Source organism: Macrobrachium nipponense, chromosome 11 (genome assembly GCF_015104395.2).
Source record: "Macrobrachium nipponense isolate FS-2020 chromosome 11, ASM1510439v2, whole genome shotgun sequence".
Taxonomy (NCBI): Eukaryota; Metazoa; Arthropoda; class Malacostraca; order Decapoda; family Palaemonidae; genus Macrobrachium; species Macrobrachium nipponense.
In genome coordinates this window covers 92,517,591-92,544,994 of record NC_061087.1, presented here as the reverse complement: position 1 = coordinate 92,544,994, position 27,404 = coordinate 92,517,591, and the positions used below count along the sequence as shown (strand labels likewise).

Sequence of the window (27,404 nt, the reverse complement as noted above, 5' to 3'; positions counted from 1 at the left end):
GTCTGTGGGATTCATAGTCACTCCATCCATTTCATTGCTCCTAAATCTAGATCGAGAAAGCCGCCTATTCCTCCAGGATGACAGCTCCCTTGAAGCAGTGTGCACTCAATAACGTTTCCACAGCCGCCAACTACAGCTGTTGGGGATCTTGACTTTTTGATCTTTAGGCCCGGGGCGAACCACAACTTCACTATTACCCAGTCTATTCGAAGAATGAACCCTTTCATTTGGAGAATCTTCCAACGCTGTATTATTTGATCTTTTAATTGCAGCGTTATTGTCCTTTCTTCTCATCTTGAAAGGCCTTACCGGAGAGACTGGAACCAACTCACTAGTCTTTGTAGACTGATGAATTCCAACTGTAGATTCTCTGAACACACTCGGAGAATCCCCAAATGTCTTTCCCGGTATGCTTACAACCATACTCACAGCAGCTTCCAACCCATCTGTCGATTTCTTCAGACATGATGACACACTAGAATACGGCTACCATTTTGCATTATGGCTCTACTAACTACTTGTTGCGCATTCTTATTAACAGGGATGTGACAGTCCTGGCTTGAAGATGAAGAAATTAATCTTCTCCTCTTGGCACGAGGATCAGCCACAAAGTCTCTTATCCTCCAACCTTGACTGGAGCATTCACTGACATCATCAAAGTTTGCAATGACGCCGAACCAGAAGAGAAAGGCTGTGATGTCTTTGCGCCAGATGGATTTCCACTTGATGGAAAACGCTGTGCAGATATTGGTACCCCAGTGAGAACAAAAAAGCCAGCTCCAAAATACTGTGGTGTCGGAATCATAAGTGCTGTTATAGATGTTGTGGTATTTGCTCCCATAAACTGTAGACCAGGGGGAGAGGAGACACCCACAGATGGATGCCCTGAAGGGAAGTGAGATGCTACGTAGTAAGACAACAAGCCCTCCAAGGTTGGTACCCCTAATAGGCCAAATGCCACCCACATCCCCTCTGGCAGCTGAAACATGAGACAAAGATGGAGATGCTTCCCACCTCCCTGCAGGGAAGGAAGAGGCATAATTGGGTACAAAACTGCCCAAAACCCCACCTGATGCATCCAAAAACAAATCATTGGATGAACCTGAAGGGATATAGGAAGCATCTAATACAGGCAAAAAAAAAAACACAATAGAATTTTTGCCACAAGAATTAGTAATTGTACATATATTTTCTCTGCACCTACTACAACTTGGGTGTGGATCCATAAACACTGATGTTAAAAATCTTGAACAAGGAAACCCACTAACACCTGGGCATTTCCTTTATCTCTTGTGAGATAACAAAGAAAGCTTTGTTTGGGGAGGTAAAAAGATACATGATATCCCAATACCCATACATTTCTAGAGAAATCACACACATTTAAAAAGAAATTAATAAAAAACAGGCAAACTAAACCGGCTTTAAAAGGACTGAGAGCAAAAGTGTCCTGTCTTAAAGGCAGCAGGAAAGTAATTAAAGCAGTCACAAGGCATTGTGGAAGTTTCAACACAGCTCATGACCAAGCATAGATGCCAATAGTTCCTTGCATACATAATTTTTTATTAGATGCTAATGGTTTATTGCATACACAGTTTTTTTTATCAAGTTTACTGGTTTTCCAGCTGGCAATAGAAGATTTATCCTCATGTTAAGACTGAAGGTTTGTTACGTATATGAACAAAAATCAAATAACAATCATACCATGTATATTTTCTTCAAGTATAAATAAATTATTCTCCTTTTTATATTATTTCTCACCTGCAGAAATGACATAATCAAAATGTAAAATTACAGAAATATTCAAATAGTTTGTAAAATGTAAAAATAAAATGTTTAGGTACTTGAAAAATCCCTACCAAAATATTCTTACTCATATTCTAACATCATATTTGATATATAAATGAATACCTCAAAAGATACTAACCTGATTTGATAACCTATTTGCCTCAGCCTCAAGCATTCCAACAAGGTAAGCCTTCCTCATACGATAAAACTTGAGTCGTAATTCAAAGAATTCTCTCATGATATCTTCAACAGTATCATATCTCCGTAGTACACCATTGTGATCAAACATAACCTGCACATAAACAAAATAAATTTAAAATATGAAATATATTCACCATATAAATTCTCAGCTGACACAACATAACAGCACAAAACAGAAACTTGAAACATGCAAAAGACAGAGGCTTTGCAAATTTTGCCAAACTTCCCATCACTAAAAAGTTAACCCTCACAATCTAGGCTAATATATGTTAATGCATACATACACCCAAGACCAGACCAAATTTAAGGATTGGAGAAAAAAAATCATTGATGGAAAGAAAAAGAGAGAGAGAGAGAGAGAGAGAGAGAGAGAGAGAGAGAGAGAGAGAGAGAGAGAGAGAGAGAGATAGAGAGAGAGAGAGAGAGAGAGAGAAAGAAGAGAGAGAGAGAGAGAGAGAGAGAGAGAGAGAGAGAGAGAGAGAGATATATTGAATTTTACTGTTATGAGTCTTTTTTGCATGTTTATATATTGTGACGTTTATAGATCGTTCGTCTACCCCGCAATTAATTAATTAATTTGATTTGGAAAACGGCAGCCATTTCTTTAGAATATCAGCTGATTTTTAGGAAACGCGGGAAACCCAAAACCCGCCAGCTAGAGATAGGAAGTTCCCCAGTTGGGGGAAAAGTGTCTTTTATCAGCTGTAGAGACGTATCTCAAAAGGGAAGGGTGTAGGCAGATTGGTACTTCTTAGACCTATACCTTAAGCTCTCTTTCCTGTGACCCCTCTGCTGGCTGTATGCTTGTTTTCCAGGATTTGCCTTGATCGTGGGGGTTAAGCTGACCTCCAACCCCCAAGCAACCCAACTGAATTCTGTCTCAGTCGGCTGCGAGACGTGATCTCGGACAGAGGTCAAATTACCTGCCTTCCTGTTAGGCCTACCCAGGGTGTGAGTGGCGCGCCGATGACCCAGGCCTCAGACAAAGGGGGCCATGCTTTTCTACAAAGAGCCACTGAACACGACATCCAGGTACGTCTTGTGAAACAACATATTGCCAGTCCCTTATCACCTATTATCATTTTGATCTTCATTCTCCCAATTCAATTTCCAGCAACAAAAGGAATTCATCCCTTTGTTCCCTCTCACTGCCTCATGGCCGCATGCTTCCCCTTGTGTGATCGTCCCAGACCAATGGAGTCATTGCATACTTCAGTGAACCTTAAAAGTTCCTTCTCCCCAGTATTAGAGAATTAATTAATCAAAGCAAGAAGTCATTTTTCCTTTTATCTTGTTTAATCTGGGATTCTTTTCCAGATTCCATGAGTCACGTGCCGTCTCTGCCAGCAAGTGTGCATTACCCAAGTTTTATGAAACCAGCTCGAATTAGTCACACTTTAGCCAGCTACCCACTTGTGAGTGATTCTAAGCCCCAACGTGGGGGCCAATAGCATTCATTTTCTCCAGGCCAGCACGGGCCTTTTTGTAAATAAATAGTTGTTAAGTAACGAGCTGAGTTTTCTGGCGACCTTCCCTCTAAAGAAATTAATAATAACTTTCAGCTTACGGTAAGTTAAAGCAATTCCCTCTTGAAATCCCTAAATTACTTCCGTTTACGTATCTAGCCTCTCTCAAGGCCGCAATATACGTAAAAATATATATAATTTTGGAGGTCAAATTACAATTACAGCTCAGACAATATCAATCAGAGAAGAGCTATAATCAGGAAACTGAGTATATTCACTGTAAAATATTTACAACGCATCTTTGGACCTCAAGTAAGACTGAATCTCTCCTAGCTCACTCTGGCTCTTGTATGGCGATCTAAAGTTGCCAATAGTGATAAATGGCACTTCGAACATTTTTCCTACAAAACTTGTTCAAACTGTATGAAGCCAAATCTTGAACATAGCACTATATGTATGTTGCCCAAACTTTACAAAAAAGCTGTGTAAACATATTGCTTTCTATCAAAACAACTTGGTCTTTGTATATAGTTTACATAAACAAAAAACCTTTGATCTTTCTTCGACATGGTGATGAAATACATAAGTCAAGTTTATATAACACATATTGTGTGGACTAAGGTTTTATAGACATGCACAGAATGATGAAATTTCACCTTTTCTGACACGAACTTTAAATTATTGTATATAATAATAAAAAAAATAAAAAATACGTATTAAAAAAAACCATAACTTATTGGTTTGAAATACATAAACAATAAGCAGATTATCATATACAAGTGTACAGTACATTGCCTATAAATTAGGCACTAAGATGGTTGATTAACTGTGTGCACCCAGTTCTCCAACTTGAGAGGTCATTGCCTTATTTTTATTTCTTTGCTTTAAAAAATAATTCACTTATAAAAAAAATTTTTATTCTCACTCATTTTCTCTTCTTTTCTTTTCTGAACTTAATTATTTTATACTGCTGTCTGCGATTCAATATGTTTTGCCTTATCTATTTTGATATTAAACAATTCAAACATAAATTACATAAATTAAAAAAGTACTTGTTATCGCCATCTCAAAACTTACCATTGAAGTGGTGCCAAGAGAGCCCTGAAGTTTGAATACTTTGTGAATACCTTCATCTAATGCCTTCTGATATTTCTCTGGAGTCATTGTCACCGTAAATCTTATAGTGGTATCCGTGTTATATTCTCTGTATTCTCTGCAGAAAAAAAATTTCATGTTACATTTTTTACATTTTCTTATCTCAAGGAGTGCAAAAAGCCAAGTATGGAGAGTAAATGCTTAAAAAACAACTGGGAAAAAACTGGAAAATATGCAAAAATTTTCCAAAGTTGCATATTGCATTCATAAACTGGAATGTACAGTATTTAACCAAAACCTGTCACACTTTTGTAGCTATGGCTGATTTCCTACCACAGCAACTCCCCCAACACAATGTACAGTAGTGATGAAATGCAATTTAGTTGAAATCCAAATTAATATTTCCCATAAGAAATAACTGTAAATGGATTAATCCATTCTTGACCACCAGTTATTACTCTAACCTTGTCTTTTTATACAAAACATTACTAATAAATAAACAAATTAATTAAATAAGATCGGTGTTAAATAACATACCGTATTAGATGTAAGTTTTTAATTTTTAAATATATACTGTATCAAAATAACTGGCCTACATACGACGAATGTGGCCACGTAATGTTACCAATGGTTGACTGAGCGCAATAGGCTAGACTAGGTACGTAGCATGTACTATGAAGGGTATGCACAAATATTTTTGCTAATAAAACATTGAAAATCTAGCCTAATTACTATAGCAAATTAATAAAATATTAAAAATAAGCCAACTTAGGTATGTCTGTTATCAGAAATGTAAAAATAAATTGCCTAATTTACGTTGCCAGCTAATGATGTGAGCAGATGTAAACAAACCATCATACAGTCTACTGAATACTGTATATAAAATCACTATAAAATATCTTTCAATACATGTTATATAATTTTTTTTTTCTAACATAAAATATCCTTGTAAAACAGGGGCACTTTTCAAAGCCTCTTTACGCTTTATAAATGTAATGTCATTATCGGCGGAGTAATACCCATTGGAAGTAGATCCCCATGAATGTATTCCTTTAAAATTGGAAAGAATCCTGATATTAAGAATAACTGGGGAACTATCGATATCACAAAATCCCTTTAGTTTGATTATAAAATACTACCAAGAAAATATTGCCTTTTAGTAAATTACAAAGCTCTTAAGTCAAGCACGACTGGGAACTAAATAACGAGCAGACTGCAAAATGCTTTGGGAGGTAAAAGAACTGTCTGAAACTGACAAATAATGACAAATTTTTTAAGACAATTTGCATTTTTCATAGCTAAGAACCTGAGGTCTTAACAATAGTATAATTTCTAGCACCTAACTGGATCCGGTTAAAACACAGATGAAAGCAACGAATCTTGTGAGATCTGGCAATGTGTGTGTATGTCGGGTGAAGAATGGTCAAGGACCACGCACCTACGCCACCGTGTCAAGTCTTTCCCAACTCAGGATGTCTTAGCAGACAGAGGGGCGGCTAGAGGTGGGCAGTATAATGTTAAGACCTCTGGTTTGTAGCTATGAAAAATACAATTTGTCTTAGAAAATTAGTCATTTGTTCATAAGCGAACAAACCTTCAGTCTTAACAATAGGATAGACTCATACTTAGAGGGAGGTACAAGACATCCTAAACTGGCTGGGGGACTACCCACCAGTCCAGCTCCAGAAGAAATAACTTCCGGAGAGGGACTGAAGCCCATGAGAAGCCTAATAAATTGATATCTAACCACTCAACACACCAGGGTTTATCATTGGTCCAAACTCCTTCTTGCTAAGGAGTGGAGCATGTGCTACTGAATAGAGGGTTTGATATTTGTATACCAAGCGACCACAATATCAGTATGACTATCTTACTCACCTGTATCTATTCCTTAACCCACACGAAGGAAGAAGGAAAGGTACAAGAGACAGAGACAGAGACAGAGACCAGCCAACTCACTCATTCTCTCATCCACACAATCATCTTAGGTAAGATACAAAAGTGCCCTGTTAAGGGCAACTATGAGTTACACAACCTGTTGGGCAGCAACCAGGACCGAGGGAAAATGTGTTCGTAGACCCATGGGCAACATCCTTCAGATAGAAAGAGGTGAACGTGGACTGGCGTGACAAAGAACAAGCGCTCAGCACTCTATGTACAGCCAAGTTTTTTTTGACAGCCAGAGGAAGACCAATACCCCTAACGTCATGCGCTCTAGCCTGCGCAGACGTGGTGGCGGAATCATCAAGTCAAGTATGCCTGTCTGATGGTTAAAAAAAAAAAATCAACACCTTTCTTTGTACGTCCTATGCTACCAAAAAGTCTGTAGCAGCCTGGTCTAAGGTGACGTGCCCTTTAAGATAGCATCGCAGGGCTAGACGGGACACAACTAAAGCTCTTGAGCATCACCACCCATAAAGTCATTCAGTGTTGGAATGGAAAATGAAGTAAACCTATCATCGTGCACAGAGGGATTTTGGGTCTTGGCCATGATTTCTGGGACAAAGTCGAAGGACACCGACCCCCAACGCTTGGTGTGCTTCACATCATAGCTCAGACCGTCGAGTCTCCTACCCTCTTCAAAGATGCCAAGGCCAGAAGGAAAGCTGTCTTGAGAGTCAAGTTCCTGTCAGATGAGCAACACAAGAGCTCATATGGACCCTTGGTGAAGCTCTTGAGGACCAAGGAAACATCCCACGTCAGCAGCTTGAGCTCCCTAGAACTAGACTGCTCAAACCCCTGAACTAGCAAGATAAGTTCCCAGGGTAAGGAGATGTCGATACCTCTAAGGCATAACACAAACTCAGGGCCACCCTGTAGCCACTAATGGCAGAAATGGACAAATGTTTCTCATGTATGAGGAAGGTTAAAAAGTCTGCTATTCGCTGAATACAGGTTGCAAGTGGAAAAAAACCCTGTTTACGACACCAATCACAGTAGATCGCCCATAGCCTTGGTAAACCACCTTCTGAGGCTGCTGGACATATGCCCATCTGTTCTCTGAGAAAAGCCTCTCTCTCGGAGGAGATACTTGATAGCCTCCAAATGTGGAACCTTTCCATATGCGGCTGACAGAAGAGATGCCACCAAGGGGTAATTTCCCTTGAAACCTACAACGATGACTACGGCAGATCTGGAAACCATTCCGCCTGAGGCCACAGAGGGGATGCCACAGTCATCCTGAGACCCTACAAACTCCTCAGTCTGTTCAGAACCTGACGGATTAAACAAAACAGAAGGAAGCCATACACCTCCAGGTTGTCCCAGGGATGTTGTAATGCATTCTCCGCTAACGCCAAAGGATCTGGAACCACTGAACAGAATATCTCAGTTACGTGTTGAATTGAATCACAAAAAGATCCAGCATGGGTCGCCCTCAAACCAGGAAGAGCTTGTCTGCTACTACTTGAAGGGACCACTCTGGTGTGGCTGAGTGATAAGAGGCGCCCATCCTATCGTCTCGAACCTCTCCCCCTACCCCTAATACCCCAATGTTATGTCTCACTGGTAACCAGCCCGAGAAGAGTCTACTTGAGACTCAGAGGTCTGGAAAAACTAACCCCTATTAATAATAATGTCTCACTGGTCTCTTGAGGTAATTGCTGATGTTGTCTTACCTCATATGAATTAGCCTGGCTTCCAGATGTTTTCCTAACTGCCTGCTGGATTAATCTGTCGTTAGTATCCATTATTCTTCTATCTATAGCAGCTTCCAGTATACCCTTTGGTAACAGCAATTGCGACTCTAGGATATCCCCATCCCGCATTGCTAATAGGGAATCCAAGTCAATAGGGCAGCTTAATCTAGCTAATGCTGCATCTCTCCTCATCAACAGGATATTGGCCCATACATTGGCACTCAAATTCGTCTCATCCACTAATTTTCTTGTTGCTTCTGAGGACGCAGATTTTGCTACTGCTGTTGACCAAAGGTCTAACCAAGAAGCAGTCTGAAAGACAGAAGAAGCCATTGCTTCCAATGTAGCAGCCTCCTGACAAGTCATCGACAGGCATTCCATCTTAACTTGATCCAAGGTAAATCCAGGCTTTAACCTTACCACATCTGGGTTAATTTGTCACATAATATTTACTGTTTCATCAATATTAGGGGAATAAACTTAAATGATCTATTTGATCTTAACAAATTATCCCTTCCAGCAATCCGTGCATTGACATGCTGTAAAACTGACTCCGCATGACTTGAGCAAGGTAATTCATACGACACCTTCGTATCCTTTTTCAGTCCAAATACCATATCGATTTCTGGACGTAAACTGGCAGGTGTCTCCGGACTCCTCGAAAGGTTATTGAATTGACGAATCAAATCAACAACCACCGCATACGAATCCAGGACCTCCTGGTTTTCCCCTTCCTCCGGTTCCAACATATAGTGTTCGGCTGCAGAAGCTAGTTCACTCCTATCCTCTGACAAATGTTCGGGTGCGTCATGGCTGTTCGACCCTACTACCAGGGCACCTTTGATCTCTGACGGCCGATATTGGCTTGATCTTGAATAGTCAGTAGGAGAATGTGACCACCTAACTGCTTCTATGCTAACAGATCTAGAGCAAGAACTCCATCTATTCCTCCAAGATGATGGTTCTCTCGAAACCGAGCTAATTTCCTCCCTATCTCTATTAACATTACTCAAGGTCATTGGAATATCATCTCCGATGGCCGTCGGGGAAGTGGACCTTGTTCTCTCGTTGAGGCGAACAACACTTTCCATCAGTGTATCCGGAGAGGTTTACCAACTCTTTATTATTTGACCTTTTTTAATGGAAGCTTTCTCATCCTTCCTTCTTATTTCAAAAAGTCTTACAGGAGAAACTGGTATACGTTCTCCGTTCTTCGTTGAATGCTGCCCTCACCGTTGATTTCCCCAACGGCAGTGGAGTCTCTGCTAAACGCTTTGTCCTCACCGTTGGCATCTCCGCAGCGGTCGCCATTCCAGCGGCCATTGATGCCTTCGCCTGTTCGGACGCCTGTAAATGACTTCAGCCATTAGCGTTAACTTTACCAGCCAAGATGCTTTCGCCTGTTTGGATGCCTGTAAATGACTTCGGCCATTAACGTTAACTTTACCAGCCACACTCTTCTTCACTTTGTTGCTCACAGGGATGTGACAATCCTGTCTCGAAGATGAAGAAGAATTTACTCTTCTCCTCCTGGCACGAGGATCAGTCACAAAGTCCCGTATCCTCCAACGTTTGACTGGTACACGCAGTGACGTCATTGAATTTTGCAACGACGCCTAACTAGAGGAAGAAGACGATTGACGTCTTTTCTTTTTGTCTTTCTTATCTATTTTGTCCTCTAGAGCTTGTAATTTCCTCATGACTGTGTGTACCAATGAGTCAGAAAGCATACTCATCTCCGGAGGCATCGAAGTAGTGAGAGAAGCAGTAGGCTGTGACGTCATGGCGTCAGCCATGCCCAACTGACATCACCATGCTTGTAGGGAGACTGAGCGGCTACTGCTGGAATCCCTGCGTGTGCTGCAAAACTGTTTCCAAAGTTCTGCATCGCCGGAAATATCTTTGTTGTTGTCGGTGCCATAGCACTTGCTCCCATACATTGAAGGCCAGGGGGATGCGGAACATTCGTTGTTGGTAAGCCCGGGTGGAAACTTGACTCCATACAGTGACAAAGCAACCCCTCCAAGGTTGGTGCGCCTGGTAGGCCTAACAGACCACGTTCCTTCCATTCTCTGCGCATCAGGGGCTGAAGTCTGGGACAAAGATGGCGATGCTCCCCCTCTCCCTGCTGGGAATGATGGAGCATAATTATGCATAAAATTACCCAAAACCCCTCGAGTTTCCAATAACAAATCGCTAGAAGAAACTTTATGGGTATGGGAAACATCAAAAGCAGGTGACAAAACATATGGAGCAGTCTGATGTATTGCCGATACAAAAGAAGCAGACGACGCTTGATCATCCAAAGATGGTGTCGTCTCCTTTCTTTTGTACTGGCCTTTCCCATAAAACTTCATCCATTGTTCCATTGACCAATCATGACAAACTGAACAAGGATTAGTAATAGTACATACGTTTTCTCTGCACCTACTACACGTTGGATGTGGATCTGTAGATGCCGACGTTAAAAATCTTGAACAAGGAAACCCACTCACTGCCTCTTGCAAGATCCCAAAGAAATTTCCCTTGGTGAAGCAAAATTCTCCATATCTCACAACGTACATACACCTAGCAGATTACACCCACACTGAGATCACCCACAGAGAAAAAAGGAAAATATGTATAAAAACGGGCAAACTAATCCAGCTTTAAACAGATAGAAAGTGATCACGTCCTATCTTAAAGGCAATAAGAAAGTAACTGACAGGTCATGGGACGCCAAGAGAATTCTGGGAACTACAATACCCTGTGACCTCGTACAGACGCCAATGGTCCCTGGATCTCACAAGAAACAGAAATCATAAAATAAACAGATTCTATCACCACGTGAAGGAACAAACAAGGAGGAGGATGCCTGTACTTGAGGTACAACTCGAGGGCTCTCATAGTGCATGCAAGACTATCCTCCAAGGATAAAAGCACGGCAAGAATTATCAAGGAATTCCAGATAGCCACTATTCTTAGTACACTGAGTTTTGGCAAAAAATTCCAAGGTAAATGAAGGGCTCAAAAGGAACAACTGCCAACTGAGACACCAATAAAAGTGGGCTATCTCAGACGACTTTCAAAGTAGCATCATCCTGGTAAAGCGCACAAAATTTAATAAGTCTGGAAACTAATCCTTCTACAATCAAAATCATGGTGATGCGAATCATCTGAGTGTTCAACACCTTATACTTCACCATAACTTGCCTCAGCAGTCTGAACAAGGAAAACTCAAAGACATCCATACCATCCCATGACTGGCAAAATTGCTGGTTCTTTAGCAAACAGGTCTGGCATGGGCATCCCACACACAGTTGCCAAAGAGCCTTGCAGATCTCTGTATGAAGGGAACCTAAGAATCTGACAAACACACCTGATAAACAAAGGCATGATGGCAACCTCATGCATTTCTTCCCAAATGAAGATCCTGACAGCTAAAAAGCACAGAAACTAGTCCTGTCCCTTTATGGTTTTGCATTAAGTGATGACAATGATGCTGTCAGTCATGATTCTATGGCAGCAGCCCTAGATGCTTACAAATGCTTGTAAGCCAAAGAACACCCAAGTTCTGTGTATGCCTGCCTCCAGGTCTCTTCCCTAGATCACAGTCCTTTTGAAAGACTCTCCAGCAAGTGAGCATCACAGTCAACATTCAAGGTATGAGGAGCTAATCTAGTCTTTTTTTAAAAACAAAACCTCCAAGTGTCTGTCTAAATGAAAACACTTTCACAAAAAGGTTAACAACACACCTGAATATTGTTAGGATATATATACACACAAGCAGTAATATTTTCATGAAATTATCATCATTAATGTTCTCACAGTCTTGAACTCTGCCCTCATTTTTGTCTGTCCCTCTTTCCATAATTTTCTAAGTTTCATTAAAGGTCAATGCTGCTACTACTTACTTGGCATTCTCAAGACTAAGAAAGCATACAACAATTAAAGCTGAATTTCTGACCTCAAGGAAAAGGAAGGGAAACCAAATTTAAACTATTCATTGCATGCAAAACAAACCCAATAATGTTCTTAAAAGAAAACAGCTCTAAAAAGCCACCATCCTTGAGGGCACTACAAAATTAACCTTAATAAACAAGACAGCAAGTGCACCACTTTATAAAATTAGATACAAATGAGACAATTCTCAATATTGAATTCACACTTAAAAATTATCTTTTACAGTTCAAAAAAAAAAGTCAATAAAAAATTAAACAGGAAACGGTGCAATGAAATGGAAATTATTCAAAATTTCCTCAATACATACCTAGGAAAAGAAAAGAACAAACACTTACGTTATGTACGCAGGATTCTTTTCAGTATGCGTTGTGAGAGCTTCCAATACTGTTTCCTTGTATATTTGAGTCCAAACTCTGACAGGTAACTCAGTTATTTCCAATTTATTATCACCAAGCTGAGAAATTTCTCCATGTACAATATACCTCTGATGATCAAGTTCATCAATCGTCCCCTTGAAGTTCTTGAACCATGGTTTCTACAATCAAAAGCAAAACAATTTCAATATGTGAGAACATTCAAAAGTGGTTTAAAACCAAAAACATTTTTTCAAACAAACCCAGCAACCAAAAGATACCATATTCTGTGTAGTATACCTAAGCCAAGTAATACCAATCTACCAACCTAAAAAGAATACACCCAGTCCATCTGGCCACCCACTATTGGATACCTTGCATCTCCACTTGTGTCACTGAGCCCAAGCAAGGGATGAAACGAGTGTGGTGTTGGGAAGAAGATTAAGCACCTTATGATTAAAGATTATGTATGAAAACCATTGTTTAATAAAAATAAACACTGCTTGTTCATTATAACTATGAACTATACAATGTTTAATTGCTTAACCTGTTCACAACCATTTCCACACCTTGGACCACATGAATGCATGAGAGATGACCTATCTCCTGTAGGAAAAGACAACCTCCATACAACTCTTGGGGGAAAAAAAATCCGCAACTAGAGAAAGAAACCTAGAGTCGGTGAAAAATTCTATTTGCTACGCCAGGCAATGAACCTAGCCATTTCATCTGGTAGAAGTTCCAACATGTCTGCCTAAACTTTGGGTTCTTGTTGATAAGACCTCTTTTCTATGCATCTAAACCACAACTCTAATTTTCAAACTCTAAACTACATAAACAAGTGATCAAAATAACTAACCCATAAATGAAGGGCCTTAAGACATCCCAAACACTCATAAAAATTTAATCAAACTGGCTAATACACACACACAAAAAAAGTGTTGCTGCACAGAGGTACTCTGGGATACCATGCTGATTGACCCAAGACCCATGGAAAGGGAGGGAAAAGTTGTGAGAGTATCAGTGACAGAACAGAGAAAGAATAGTGAGATTTGTGGATCTTCATTAACAAGTTTAGCAAGGCTAGAACCTATGTAACAAAAATATATCATATAACTAATTTGGTTACAATAAAACAATCGATAAAAAATGAAACCTTTCTTGGGGATAAAAAAAAAAAAGTTTACTTCTACAATACTGTAATGCATACTGTATTTCCTTACCATCCGAGAAGGTTCCTCTCCTCTGATCATTTTCCTCAAGTTGTTAACTATCTCTCGTGGATTATAATTTGGTATTTTTGTACTCCAACCTGTGCCAATTCCATCAGCTCCATTAACTAAAACCATAGGAATAATTGGGACGTACCACTCTGGTTCAATTGGTTTATTATCATCATAATTCTTCTTCAGCAGAGGATCGTCATAAGGGTTGAATATCAACCGGGTAAGTGGACTGAAACAAAAAGAAAACAAAAATAAAATAAAATTTCATTATAAAAAAAAAAATTATATATATATATATACACATACACAGTAGTAGGGTGCCTCAGACTTCGAACTTAATCCGTTCCAGAAGGCTGTTCAAAATATGATTAGTTCGAAATATGGAGAAAAAAAAATCCCCATTAGAAATAGAGGGAATCATAATTTGTTCCAGCCAACCCAGAAAGTCCCCATTTTCACTTTTTTTTTTTTTTTTTCATTATTAATGTGTTCAAAAGTTAAATAACGTGATAAAATAGTACATTATATGAAGTAAAATTTGTGAACATTTTTTTTTTCCGTGTACAATTTACAAACTGTTTGGTGAAAATGGCACACTGCCAGCTGTTGGATGGAGGGAGGAGAGATGGGAACCCGTTGAAGAAGCCGAAATGGTTGCAGTGGGCAAAGGTTGATAGAAAATCAATTTTATTCACATTTTACAAGGATATTAAACTTGGATCGTAAGTGCATGAAAAAGATTAATTATGCCACAATACATTAACTTATTGTTGGCAAACCGCAGAATTTAAAATAAACATGAGGGTTTTGCAAATAAAAAAGGTAATAAGTAAAAAATGAAAGAAAAGGGAAGAGATTAAATAACTTTCCCCAATTTAGTCGTTTAAAGGGGCCGGCCCGAACCCTTATATATGGGGGTATAGGGCAAAAAATGCAGTCATGAAAAAATTCATGGAGCTTCAAATGGCAATGGAAAATATGTATACAAAATATTTCGTCAAAATTCCTCTTACTTTCGTAGTTACAGGGTAATTAGTAAACGTAATTCAAAAAGCCAAAAACATTAATCCGTACAAGAAAATGCAATATTTCTTCTGTTATCGTAAATTTTGATAATTATTGTCAAAGAAATTGTGAGCAATGGCATCTGTAGACATTCCATGAGTCGCAGAAGGGAAGTCAACTACAAACCACCTTTCAGGGCGAGCAAAAACAGCATGTAGTGTACATGCTCGAGTTTCACCTCTGACATTTGCTTGCTTTTACGTACAGTGGTACCTCGAGATACGAAAGGCTCAACTTATGAAAAACTCGAGATAAGAAAGCAAATACGAAAAATTTTAAGGCTCTACATACGAAAATTGTTTAAGATACGAAAGGTTGTTGCTGTAAAGTCCAAGATTCGCCCGGACCACCGATAACAATTTTGAAACTCACGCACTGCCAACTGAGTAGACTCGCCACCATCCTCCCGCTCTCCCATTGGTTCCTGATGCTAGTCACTGCCATGAGATCCTTCTCTGCTATTGGTCAGCATCCCTACCATGATGCATCTACATAGCAGCGTGCTTCTTCGGCCACTGCACGGCATCGTCAGTATTGTAAGCACACGGTATTCGTTCGTTCTAACAATTTCGTTTATTAACGTAAATTCTTTAGTGATTTCTTTGTAGTATACTTTATCGTATTGCGTGAGAACTTAACTACATACGTATACATACTACATAACATAATTACGTACAGTATATAGGTAGTCATGGGTCACAAGAAACTTGAAATTCACGGAAAGAGGATGCTTTCTTTGGAGACGAAGATGGAGATTATCAAGAAGTATGAAGCCGGTATGCGATTGAGTGTGATTGCTAAGGAATATGGCCGAAATCCGTAGAGAATAGGCAGCTACACCTTCCAAGGGCATTACTATTTTGTCCAACAAGAGGACCCAAGTACATGATGAAATGGAAAGGCTTCTTCTTGTCTGGATAAAAGACAAAGAAATCGCTGGCGATACGATAACGGAGACGGCAATCTCCCACAAGGCCAGCGCTATTTTTGGTGATTTGATTGCCCAGGTCAAAGACGACAGAGGAGAAGGGACATCAACGCCAACCCCAGACTTCGAGGCTTCGCATCGGTGGTTCCAGAAATTCCGTAAACGGACTGGCATCCATTTGGTGGTGCGGCATGGGGAGGCGGCCAGCTCGGACACGAAAGCGGCCGAAGCCTTTAAAAAGACGTTCAACAAGATGACTCTCAACGAAGCCTACAGTTCTCAGCAAGTTTTCAACTGTGATGAGACTGGCCTTTTTTGGAAAAAAAATGCCTCTTCGGACGTACATCACACAGGAAGAGAAGAAGCTAACAGGGCATAAGCCTATGAAAGACAGGCTTGCGCTCGCAGACCCTACTTGTCTATCATTCCGAGACTCCTCAAGCCTTCAAGGCTCACAAAATGCTTAAGGAGAAGCTTCCAGTGATGTGGAGGGCTAATGCGAAAGCCTGGGTAACAAGGCTTTTGTTCACCAAGTGGGTAAATCTGTGTTTCAGCCTGACAGTGAAGAAATTCTTGGAAGAAATGTCTGCTAGTGTTGGACAATGCCCCTGCCCACCCTTCTAGCCTCGAGGAAGCTATCCTAGCGGAGTATTCCTTTATGAAATTTCTTTATCTTCCGCCTAACACCACCACCTCTCCTCCAGCCCATGGACCAGCAAGTGATATTGAACTTCAAGAAGCTGTATACAAAACATCTTTTCAAGAGATGTTTAGACATCACCAATACCACAAACCTCACATTGCCTGAATTTTGGGAGCATTTCGGCATCATCATAGGCATCCAACTCATCGACCAAGCTTGGCAGGAGGTTTCAAGGCGAACCTTGAATTCCTCGTGGAGGAAACTCTGGCCTGATGCCGTATCCGCCCGAGACTTCGAGGGATTCGACGTGGGCGAAGCTGGTGCTGCAGATTCAGGAACAGTTGACGATCCTGAAACTGTTTCGCAACCAAATCTTGAAGAATCGTTGCATTCGGCAAGTCCATGGGGCTGGTCGTCGACGAGGACGACATCAATGACCTTATCGAGGAGCACCAAGAGAAGCTTACGATGGATGACCTAAAGGAGTTGGAGGCCATGCAACATAATGTCATTCAAGAGGAGTTCTCTAGCAGCGGCGAGGAGGAGGACGACGACTCTATGACAACGGCAGAAATTAAGGATGCTCCAGCTGCTTCTCATAAGGTGCAAACATTCGTAGAAAAGAGACACCCCAAAAAGGCTTACACAGGTCATATGCTTGCATAGTTCGATGACATTTGCCTGATTTGTTTTAGGAACATTGTCAAAAGTAGGCAGAAGCAATCTTCCTTGGTTAGTTATTTTTTAACAAGGCCTTTAGTAGGAGTAGTAGTAAGCAAAAAGGAAGAATCAAGTGATAGTAAAAAACAGAAAGTTGAAAGTGGTGAAGAAGTTGAAATTTTGTATTAAGAAAAAAAAAAAATGTAATATATAAAAAATTAAAAAAAATAAACGGAAAAATCAAAATGAAAAATTTTTATTTTTCTTATTTTAAGTTTTTTGTAAAGTTGAGTGTTACAGTTTTGTTAATGTGTTTCGTAAAGTTTAGCTTATGTTTTCCTTACATTTTTTTTATGTTTCGTACAGTTAAGTGTACATAAGTATCTGCTGTTTTTCCTCCTCCTCTGTCGCCACTTTCGGAGATAGTCTCACTCGAAAGGTAAGCTTCCACATTTTACTACATACGTACGTATGTACGTACAGTATTTCTTGTATACCATGTACACTAATACACTTTATTTACAGGTTATATTAGCAGTATGTATTAAGTTAGGTATTGAATGGTCCAAATTGTTGTAGTATTTCATTGTTTATAGGTCAATTTAGCTTTATTATGAAATTTACTGGGGTGTTTTTGGAGGCCTTGGAACGGATTAGCCATTTTACATGTAAAATACGGTCCAAGATACAAAAAGCTCATGATACGAAGGCCGCCTCGGAACGGATTAATTTTGTATCTCGAGGTACCACTGTATGTTTATCTTTGTTTCGTAAAGAATTTCATCATAACAATGAGGAAAAGACAAGCAAAACATCTCGCTAACATACGGACGAAGAAAATTCACTCTAATATAATTACAGAATATCATAATATACATGATATTAGCGTAGTTACGTTTGTTTACCTTTGTTTCGACAAGAATTTCATCATGCCAAATAGGGAAATACAAAGAAAACATCTCGCTAACATACAGAAGAAGAAAATCTGCTGTAATAAGCAGAGTTAGTAAAGGAGAGAGAGAGTTGCGTAGGATGGAGTGCCCCATCTTGCCTGACGTAGTGCCCCAGGCTACGATATATGAGCAAAGGGATCATCATTTATGATTAAAATATGATAAATAACAGTTTTGGTTTATTAATACCCAAAAAGGAACGCCCGTATCTCAAAACTATACTCATTGACCTTCAAATTCTATCTTCTCATTTAGTTTTACAGCTATAGCATTAAAATTTGGTATATAACTTAGAAAGACATAAAACAATCAAATAGAGCCCTTTTTTCCCACTTTTATTAAATTTTTTTTTCTTATATGATTTCTTTTTTCCCATAATAAAAAATTCATATCTAGCAAAAAAATGACTTTTAGAAAAAAAAACTAATTTGATTGGAGGCCTACATATGGTAGTAATCCCAGATCTTAATATTAAATATCAAGGGGGAGATAGAATTTGAAAAATGGTTATTTTTGGGATAAATCACACTGGCGTCACAAAACCGAAGGTCAGAAGCGAAAATCATAGGCGGTTTGGAGATGTCCAAAGTCACCTTATTAAGTGGATGAATGTTAAAGTCCTATCCTTAAAAAAAAAAAACAATTGAAGGCACGCAGAAGTTGAACATGGCACCAGTGTATTTATTATGGAGAAGAGTTACTTTTACAGCTGTAAAAGCAATTGTCACTAGACAGGTATTTTACTGTAACAAAAATAAGTGATTTGGGCAAATTGCGTATATGTGTAAGTGTTTACATAATAAAAATATGGAATGTTAGTCCATATATATAAAAGTCTAAAACTAAAGAGGTCAACCAGATTGCTTGCAGGAATGTGATCAGACTAGAGACGCTAAAGATGACGTATACAATAAGTATGTAAGCTAAGATAACATGCCGTCACCTGTAGTCATTCAATTGTTTATAAACATTAGTCCAAGCTCCCTGCTTGAGACAACTACCCCGACCTATTATTCAAACGGCCTACGTGATCTGTAGCGTGTCTCATTCGATTGTGTGTTCGTATGAAACTATGTCATCTGATAGTATGTTCATATGTTCGAACTACTGTCTGTTCCTTCATAACTTGTAACAGAGATGGTAGACGGGCAGAACAGAGTTAGCTATCGTCATTAGAAGACCTGTACCTCTTTACCTAAGCTTTATCATGTAGAGGAATAGGATTAGCCATCATCATTGGCAGAAGCGATCAAGCTATCGTCATAGAAGACTTGTACGATCATACCTGATCTTCATCATGTAAAACTTCAGAAGAATATACTATTTTTATACCTTGTGTTTTCTACAAGAACCTCACCGAACCATGAGTTTAACACATCGTCGTAAAGATAATACCGACTTCGTAAGTGATCTACAAAACCCCAGACACTCCATTGAAGATGGAAGTGCAATACCAACCGACTTAGCGTATAGATTATCGCTAGTCTAACATTACCTCATAGGGCGCCTTATCATACAAGGCACAAGCACTAATAATTGGTGGCCAGCGGACCAGAAGAACTCTACAACGTCCTACGAAGAAAAACCAGAATAATAAATCCTGTATCATAAGAAGTCAACGACAACGAAGCAGCAGATTCTTCAAGCAACATAGTATCAGTGAGCAACTTCAGAAAACAACAAGAACTCTTTAACGACGACGAAAGCAAGAGATTCTTCGAGCAACTTAGTATCATCATTAGTGAATAACTTCAAGAAACAAAACCGACGTGTCCTTTTCCTACGACAACGCAAGCTTCGTCTCTCATTAGAATCATTCAAGAAAACATCGTTAGTGAGCGTTTCCGGCACTGCAAGAAACAAACCGAACGCGTCTGCAGCATCGGATTTTTAAGGGCTCGAATCATCGAAACAACGCGCACGGGGGAAACTGAAGCCAAACCAGGTCATCCGCTAAATAGAGAAGGAGGACCAAGGCCGTGTGTCGTTATCGGAACACCGTGACTTCCCACAAAAGCAAGCTAAGTACAATTTTTTATTCATTTGGAGTAACTTTGAGTGTTTCCTTTGCAGGTCGAATTTCGTTATTCCTGTGGCTGAAGTTACGAGACATCTTTAATCTTACTTTTTACAGAAATTATCTACATCATTGAGATTTCGCTACTGCGAGTTTTTATCTTGAGTGTCTGTTTCCAGAAGTTCTACTGAAATATCATAATCATATACTATGTTAATTTTATCATTTTGGGTGATTATTAATCCCTTACGTAACAAATCATATTAAACAGTGAATATGCGTTTACGCAGTGGACGTCTGTATTTATACAGATGCATGGATAGGGTCGTTAAGCACCGTAGTGATTAGAAAACACACAAAAACAAGTGGAACACCCGTACAAATCTAGATAAATTAGAGGTAACACTATTTCGGGTCATGACAATAAATGCTCCTTTGCAAGTCCCGATCGCAGTTTTAGCCTTGAGTTTTTTGAGTTATATAAAATATCGAACCTCAATGACTCAACTTAACTTTAAAAATATGGCTGGATTGCAAGGAATAACATGTCTGTACAAAACTTTCATCAGGCTAAATGTGCTGACCAGGATCCCTCACTATTTCAAATTTTAGCAAAGAATGAAGTACAAACAGTTAAGATTGAATGCAGTAGAGATAACTCGTCTTAATTAGTAATCGCTCAGTTCCTAATAGTTCGTCATTCATTGCTTTATACGTAACCAGTAACATAATGCTAAAAACACACAATACGTTGGCGATGGTAATAAACAGAAGGATCCTAATTATTACAAAAAGAAATAGAACACGTAGCCCGTTCAGAATCAAACAAGCAAACTCGGTGACTGTGTCACCTAGTCAAGCGGTCAAGGTTAGTTAAATCTGCCGAGTTTTCAAAGCGAAGCAAATTCCACACAATAAGCGACTCTAGCACAGTGGGGAAAAGCGATGTTGGTTCATACATACCGATATCTTTTTGAACTAAAAAGGATTTTTCCTATGAAACACACGACCGTATAACGTAATCAGAGCAGGTTTTCGTTTCTTTTTAATACATAAGTTATAATAAATACTGGTGGATTAAACCCAACTGTACGCGCCGTAAAAATTAGAATATCTTGTTTTATTTCTTTAGTACACGCAATATCTTGTATTTACGGACTCACCGTCTGTTGTTCGAACTTCCTTAATGAGAAGTCCGGATAAGCGAGCGCTTACAGATACCTCTATAGTTATAAAAAACATTGATCTGTATCTAGTGTAATTGTAAGATTCATCTAGGGGTATACAAAATATTATCTTACATCCTGCAAAATAAGGCGTGTTTATCAAAGGAAAATCCTATAAACCTTCAAACATATTAAAATCCGTTTGAACAAAAATGAGACAGTTAATCAAATAATAACTTATATAAAAGAACAAATACATTTGTCTCATAAATCGTAACATTGTTCAAATGACCCAACAGAATTCTCCCACAACCACAGTCGTACTTTGCACGCAAAATCTCGAGAAGCATGCACCCTCGAATGCCTTAGTGCGTGTAAAAAGACTTTGCTGGGAAATGAAATTTTAATCCTTCCCGACACTCTGAAATATAACGATTTCCGCGAACAAAGCCCTAAAAGTATACATATCGTGGATACGGAAGTTATAAATATCGCTTTTTTATTGTTGCTAATTTTTAATCACGCCAACCAGTCGTGGATGAATCTCTCTGATAATCTATCTAAAGTAATATCCGTAAAGTCATTCAAGCAGAGGTGATTCAGCAGAAATTTTTTTTTTTTTTATCTTTTACCTGAATACCAGGAAGTTTCTCCACTGGCGAGTGATCTCTGGAAAAAAAACGGATGTAACTTAACACAAAACACGGTTTAAGGACAAACATAAAGCTATTTACGTACCTTCGTATAGATTCTCAATGAAATTTTAAAATAGAGATAAATGACGAAGTTGAAAAATGTTAGTAATAGGAGCCATTAGGAAATCAAATAAGCCCATATAATTTTCCCTCAAACGTCATGCCATAAAAGATCGGACTTGGCGTATCTGCGCAGATTACTGTCGCTTAAACAAGGAAACGACTCCCGATAGTTTGGCAAGTGCGATTGTACCGACGACATCTTATCTCTGTTAGGTTAGAATAAATTTTTTCACCAACTTGGACTTACTTAAATGCTTTTACCAGATACCATTACCTAAGTGATTGTACAAATACCCACAGTTTTCAGCACACGCAGGGGACATTCTCAATTTTTACGTATGCCTCCGGCTTACGTTGCGCCCCAATTATAATATAGTGTTTGGAGACTTTTAGGGGATACCCTACATGCTTATATGGTTTGATCTTGTAATCTTTTCTAATACCTTAGAAGTACATTCACATAAATATAAAGCTAGTGCTACAGAGACAAAGACAAATAATCTCTGAGTAACATATCTAAATGAGAGTTTTTTAAAACCGAACATGTTTATCTAGGTTTTATGTGTCTGGTCAAGGTCTTAAAAGTAGTCCATGGTAAGGTGTCGGCTATTCATAACTTTCCGGTACTTATTAACGTAAAAGGGGGATACAGCACTTTTGCGCTGTAGTGGGTATTACAATCGTATGTAAATATGTAACTCTTCAGATCATGTACAGCTCCTTTAACAGATCTTACGAAGAAGAGCGTAGATTTATTATGGTCTGAAAAGCATCAACAGGCGTTCGATATCTTAAAGCGGATAATGCAGCTCACCTAACTTAAAAATCCCTGATTTAAATAAGGAATTTTTTTTTATTGCAACAGACGCCTCAGACCAAGGGGTAATAGGGATACTACTTCAGTTAATGTGATAAACAGTTCTTCCCTATAGCTTTTTATTCACGTAAACTAAAGCCCTCTGAAAGTAAATATGCAGTAATAGGCAAGGAAGGGCTAGGTATCTTTAACACTAGTACATTTTAAGTTCATAATCTATGGCTATCCTGATAAAGTCCTTACTGAACACGAGTCCTTTACCGAGTTTTTCAAAGGCTTTAATCACAGTCCAAAAGGAACTCGGTGACAAATGATCATTCAGGTCTTTGGAGCCAAGATAAGATATCTACCTGGGAAAGCAATTATCATAGCTGACGCATTATCCCGCAATCCCGCATCATACTGCAAAGAACCATTAATTAGACTAAAAGATATAGAAACATCCGTACCTATTGTTAAAACCGTTATCTAAACAAGAAAATTCCTTAACCCAAGAGATCGCGAGCATTGAATATCTGGGTCGGTGAGCGCAGAACTGTTACAAACTGAACAAAGCAAGCGTCACAGACATAACCCAAAACATAAACACTTCGAACGGAAACAGAGTCAGCAGCAATAAACACCAAACAATAAAAACACTTCGAAACGGAAACAGGGTCAGCGGCAAGCAAAAACAATACACACTTCGAGCAGAAACCCTAAAGCAAAAGTATACTTAAGGTATGTATCAGAATAATGTAATCAAATGTAGTATTATATGTAGGTCCGTGACGAGGAAAACCCGAAGAACACAGCAGATGACTAACGACCAGGTAGTAATAATAATCTCTCTCATACCAATCGTCATAAACTGGTTGCATTCCGTCATCCAGGGTTCCATAGTATGTCACAGAAAGCCAAATCACTATTTTACTGGCCTACAATGCTTACAGATATAAAAAGCACATAACTGATTGTAACACGTGTCATGAAAACAAGGGACACACTAAGACCCTGTCAGTTTAGGAGATCCTATCCTGTGCCAAATCAATCCTTGAAAGAATATACGTAGAATTATTAACAGAATTACGAGTCTGACAGAGGGAATAAACACTTCTTAGTGTTAATAGTTCCTTGACACGTTATATAGAATTAATAGCACTAAAAACAAACACCGCAATTGAGTGCGTTAGGAATATTTATGGAGTGCTAAATCAGTAAATATGGAATTCAACACATAATAATCTGTGACTCGGGTGGTGTAAATTAATAATAATCTCCTTAACACGTTGTGTGAATTCCTTTCCATTAAGAAAACCAATAATATATTTGATCACCCAGAGTCAATCGGTTTGGTAGAATAACGGATAATAAATAGGAAGTGTCAATGTCTTACGAGTTACAACTCGTGATATTGGATCCGACCGGATTATAGCGGTTCTCGCGGTTTTAAATACCTTTATCATTTATATCTTGTATCTATAGAATTGATGCCGCAAGTAGCCTTATACGGTACGCCGCTAGAACACTTTTCCACATCTTCAAGCCAACCATTTAATTTATAAATTTATATATATATATATATAAATAAATATAAAAAAATAAAATAAATATGATACAAGTGGAGTCAATATAATACACTCCGTAAGAAGTCGGAAGGGTTACAAATTATAAAAAAAAAGGAATCACGATAAAATCAATAAGCAAAACGTAACCATAGATAATTAAATATCCAAATATATATGCCTAAAGATTTGAACTCTAACTTAACGCTTAGTAATGACAAATAAGCTAAAAGTTCAAAACACATCCAAAATCTACTGACATATTGTCTGTCCCGGTAATTTATATTCGTAGTCAATGAAAAAAAAATTAAATAAATAAAAAATAAATAAAATAATAATAAATAAAATAAAAATAAATAAAATAAAATAAAAGAGATTTTAAAGTCAGGAAGTTTAGAAGTGAAAATGTTATCTATGAAATAATCCTATATGAATCTTATACAGGGCTAATAATATATATAGAATTTGTATGGAAACCTTTTTTCATTAGTTTGAATAAGGAATATTTAATTTAACATAATTACAATTATGCAGATTTCCAGCATGAAACTAATATATGTTCAATTTTGGTACTGTTTTTTTTTTCAGACATTCTTCTCATGTGGGTCGAGTATTAAAAAAAAAAACAAAAAATTTATCCTAAAGTCGTATCTCTTGCAGCAAGTAACGTAACTCTTAGCTGGCTGAGAGCAATCTCCTGCCAAGTGACGACGTCATCATTGCCGTATCAGCATTTGTTCCTTTTAACCTCAATAATCTGCTTACACAGGCTTCATCTGTGTGTCGTCTCTGCTTGCAACAGCAGATTGACTGGAGAAAGGAATGCTCAGCTCATGAACTTCACATGTGGTTCATAGGTCACATGACAGGCCACATAACATATTCTTATCCGTGTGTGTAATGCAAGTAGTTAAGGACTTGCAATCATTTTGAAATTAATGAACAAAATAAGCAAATAGAATTTCTATAACAACAAAATGAATTAATTTTTTTTCTGAACCTCATAGACATTTAGAAGTATCAAGATATGTATATATAAATATTTACTTGCAACATTAGCCTATTACAATTCAAGTAAAACATTCATGGGAAAATGTCACATTTTCTTGAAAAACCCAAAGTTTATTTAGAAACTAGTTACATAGTGGGTTTTTTTTTCGTTGCATCTCCTACCTATTAATAAAGTTTTTTAAAAAAAATTAACCTCAGAGGATGCGCACGAGAAAATTGAATATGAAACTTTTGTTAGGGCACATAGAATCATGATTAATCTTCTCTTTGACTCTTATGTTGCCTGGCAATCTTACAATTAGCTCCGTTTTCCACTTCTTTGTCTAGTAACTTACTACCAGTAATATCGAATTTTCTTTGAGATTCGTAATGATATCTATTTATTTGTTATAATTATGGATATTTTTACAGTCATCATAGACCTGGATAGGTTCACTCATTGTTAATGCCATGGATAAAAAAGTTTGTACAGCGGACTCTTTTGAATTCCAAAATATCAACGAATTCATGTGGGTTAAGTCTGGTCTAAATGGCTCTCTTCCCTCCCCTGTATTTGGATGTTGTCTGAATTTACTTTGCCCTTGTGACAAGTATAATTTAACTTGCAGGCTGATTGATGGAACCTGGTTCCAGTATCCTGCAGTACGAGTTTCACATCGCAACTTCAAAAAATCGTTCGTTGCAGCGGACGACTACAGTCAAGTAACAACCGCCTACAATGTGAAAGGAATTTCATGGACTTCTTCGACCGACACCGTATCTCGTCGTTAATCTCGTTTTAATGCGGAATGCTCCAGCGGCTGTAGGAATTCGACTACAAAAAGGGACATACTTCCGACAATTACGACCCGAAGGATATTGAACTCTACTTTGCTGGCGAAGGACTCGTGCTGGGATGATCTATTCATCGCGAACGTAATCGTGTAGCTTAGGATGCAGAGAATAAGTATGAGCGCAAAATAGAACGTTGGACCCGCCCAGGCAAATTTTCCCCTTGTTTTAACCATTGAAAAAGGCCGTTTCAATTGGCTAAAGGTGGTTGTCTGGAACTGTGTAATGGACGAAAAGTTGTTCGAAAGCTAGTTAAAAGTGAAGTAGTATAACCTCGGTCATGTATCCTATATATATAAAGTATCATGTATCTTATATATAATTGATCATAAATAACAGAGTCGAAATATATCTTTGCGTGTACGCAATAGGAATCTCTTATATAAATGATCATGAATAACAGAATCTAAATATATCTTTGCGTGTACGCAATGGGAATCTATTTAAAGTGCACATATATTAATCATAATTATATGAATCCATATACATATGTATAAACAAATCAGGTAGCCTATAATCAATCTGTTACCTTATATCTTACCATTATCTGCAGTTATTTATGAGTTAATATATGAATTAATGAATCAGATATATAACATTTAGCATAAAAATCAACGAATCAATCAGCATAAACATTAATAACTTTTATCAATTCATATATGAAATTTTTTATCAGTTAAAAAATGATTTTTATCATGTTAATCTTCATTCTATGCAATTATCAGAGTACATTAGTATTTTCTGTAGCATAAGTATCTTAAAGAGATGAAGTGAAAAACTGTATCATTATATATCATGTGATCACTATTATTTACCAATATCATTGTTTTATATTTTATTACTTGAATCAATTCATGTACACCATGAATTTTTATTTACTTATATATATATATATATTCACATAGTGTCTGTATCACACTCCTATAAGTCAAATGCAAGTCAAGTTTGAGTAATATTCAGTAGTTGGTTTTGGTAGCTGACCGAGCTAATGTAAGTGTTTACATAATAAAAATATGGAATGTTAGTCCATATATATAAAAGTCTAAAACTAAAGAGGTCAACCAGATTGCTTGCAGGAATGTGATCAGACTAGAGACGCTAAAGATGACGTATACAATAAGTATGTAAGCTAAGATAACATGCCGTCACCTGTAGTCATTCAATTGTTTATAAACATTTTAGTCAAGCTCCCTGCTTGAGACAACTACCCCTACCTATTATTCAAACGGCCTACGTGATCTGTAGCGTGTCTCATTCGATTGTGTGTTCGTATGAAACTATGTCATCTGATAGTATGTTCATGTG

The 27,404-nt window shown here is 38.1% G+C and overlaps 1 protein-coding gene across 4 annotated transcripts in view; it reads right to left on the bottom strand.

Moving 5' to 3' along the window:
- Positions 1-27,404, bottom strand: part of LOC135207288 (DNA topoisomerase 2-alpha-like) — a 190,279-nt gene that overhangs the window by 79,046 nt on the left and 83,829 nt on the right. For all 4 annotated transcript variants that reach the window (XR_010312949.1, XM_064238969.1, XM_064238960.1 and 1 more), the window contains exons 13-16: positions 13,704-13,935; positions 12,463-12,662; positions 4,530-4,665; positions 1,925-2,077 (exon numbers count right to left, since the gene is read on the bottom strand). Coding sequence is in view for 3 of the 4 variants with exons in the window: in XM_064238969.1 (XP_064095039.1) it covers positions 1,925-2,077; positions 4,530-4,665; positions 12,463-12,662; positions 13,704-13,935 (721 nt within the window). In the remaining variant the exon portion in view is untranslated. The remainder of the gene's footprint in view (positions 1-1,924; positions 2,078-4,529; positions 4,666-12,462; positions 12,663-13,703; positions 13,936-27,404) is intronic.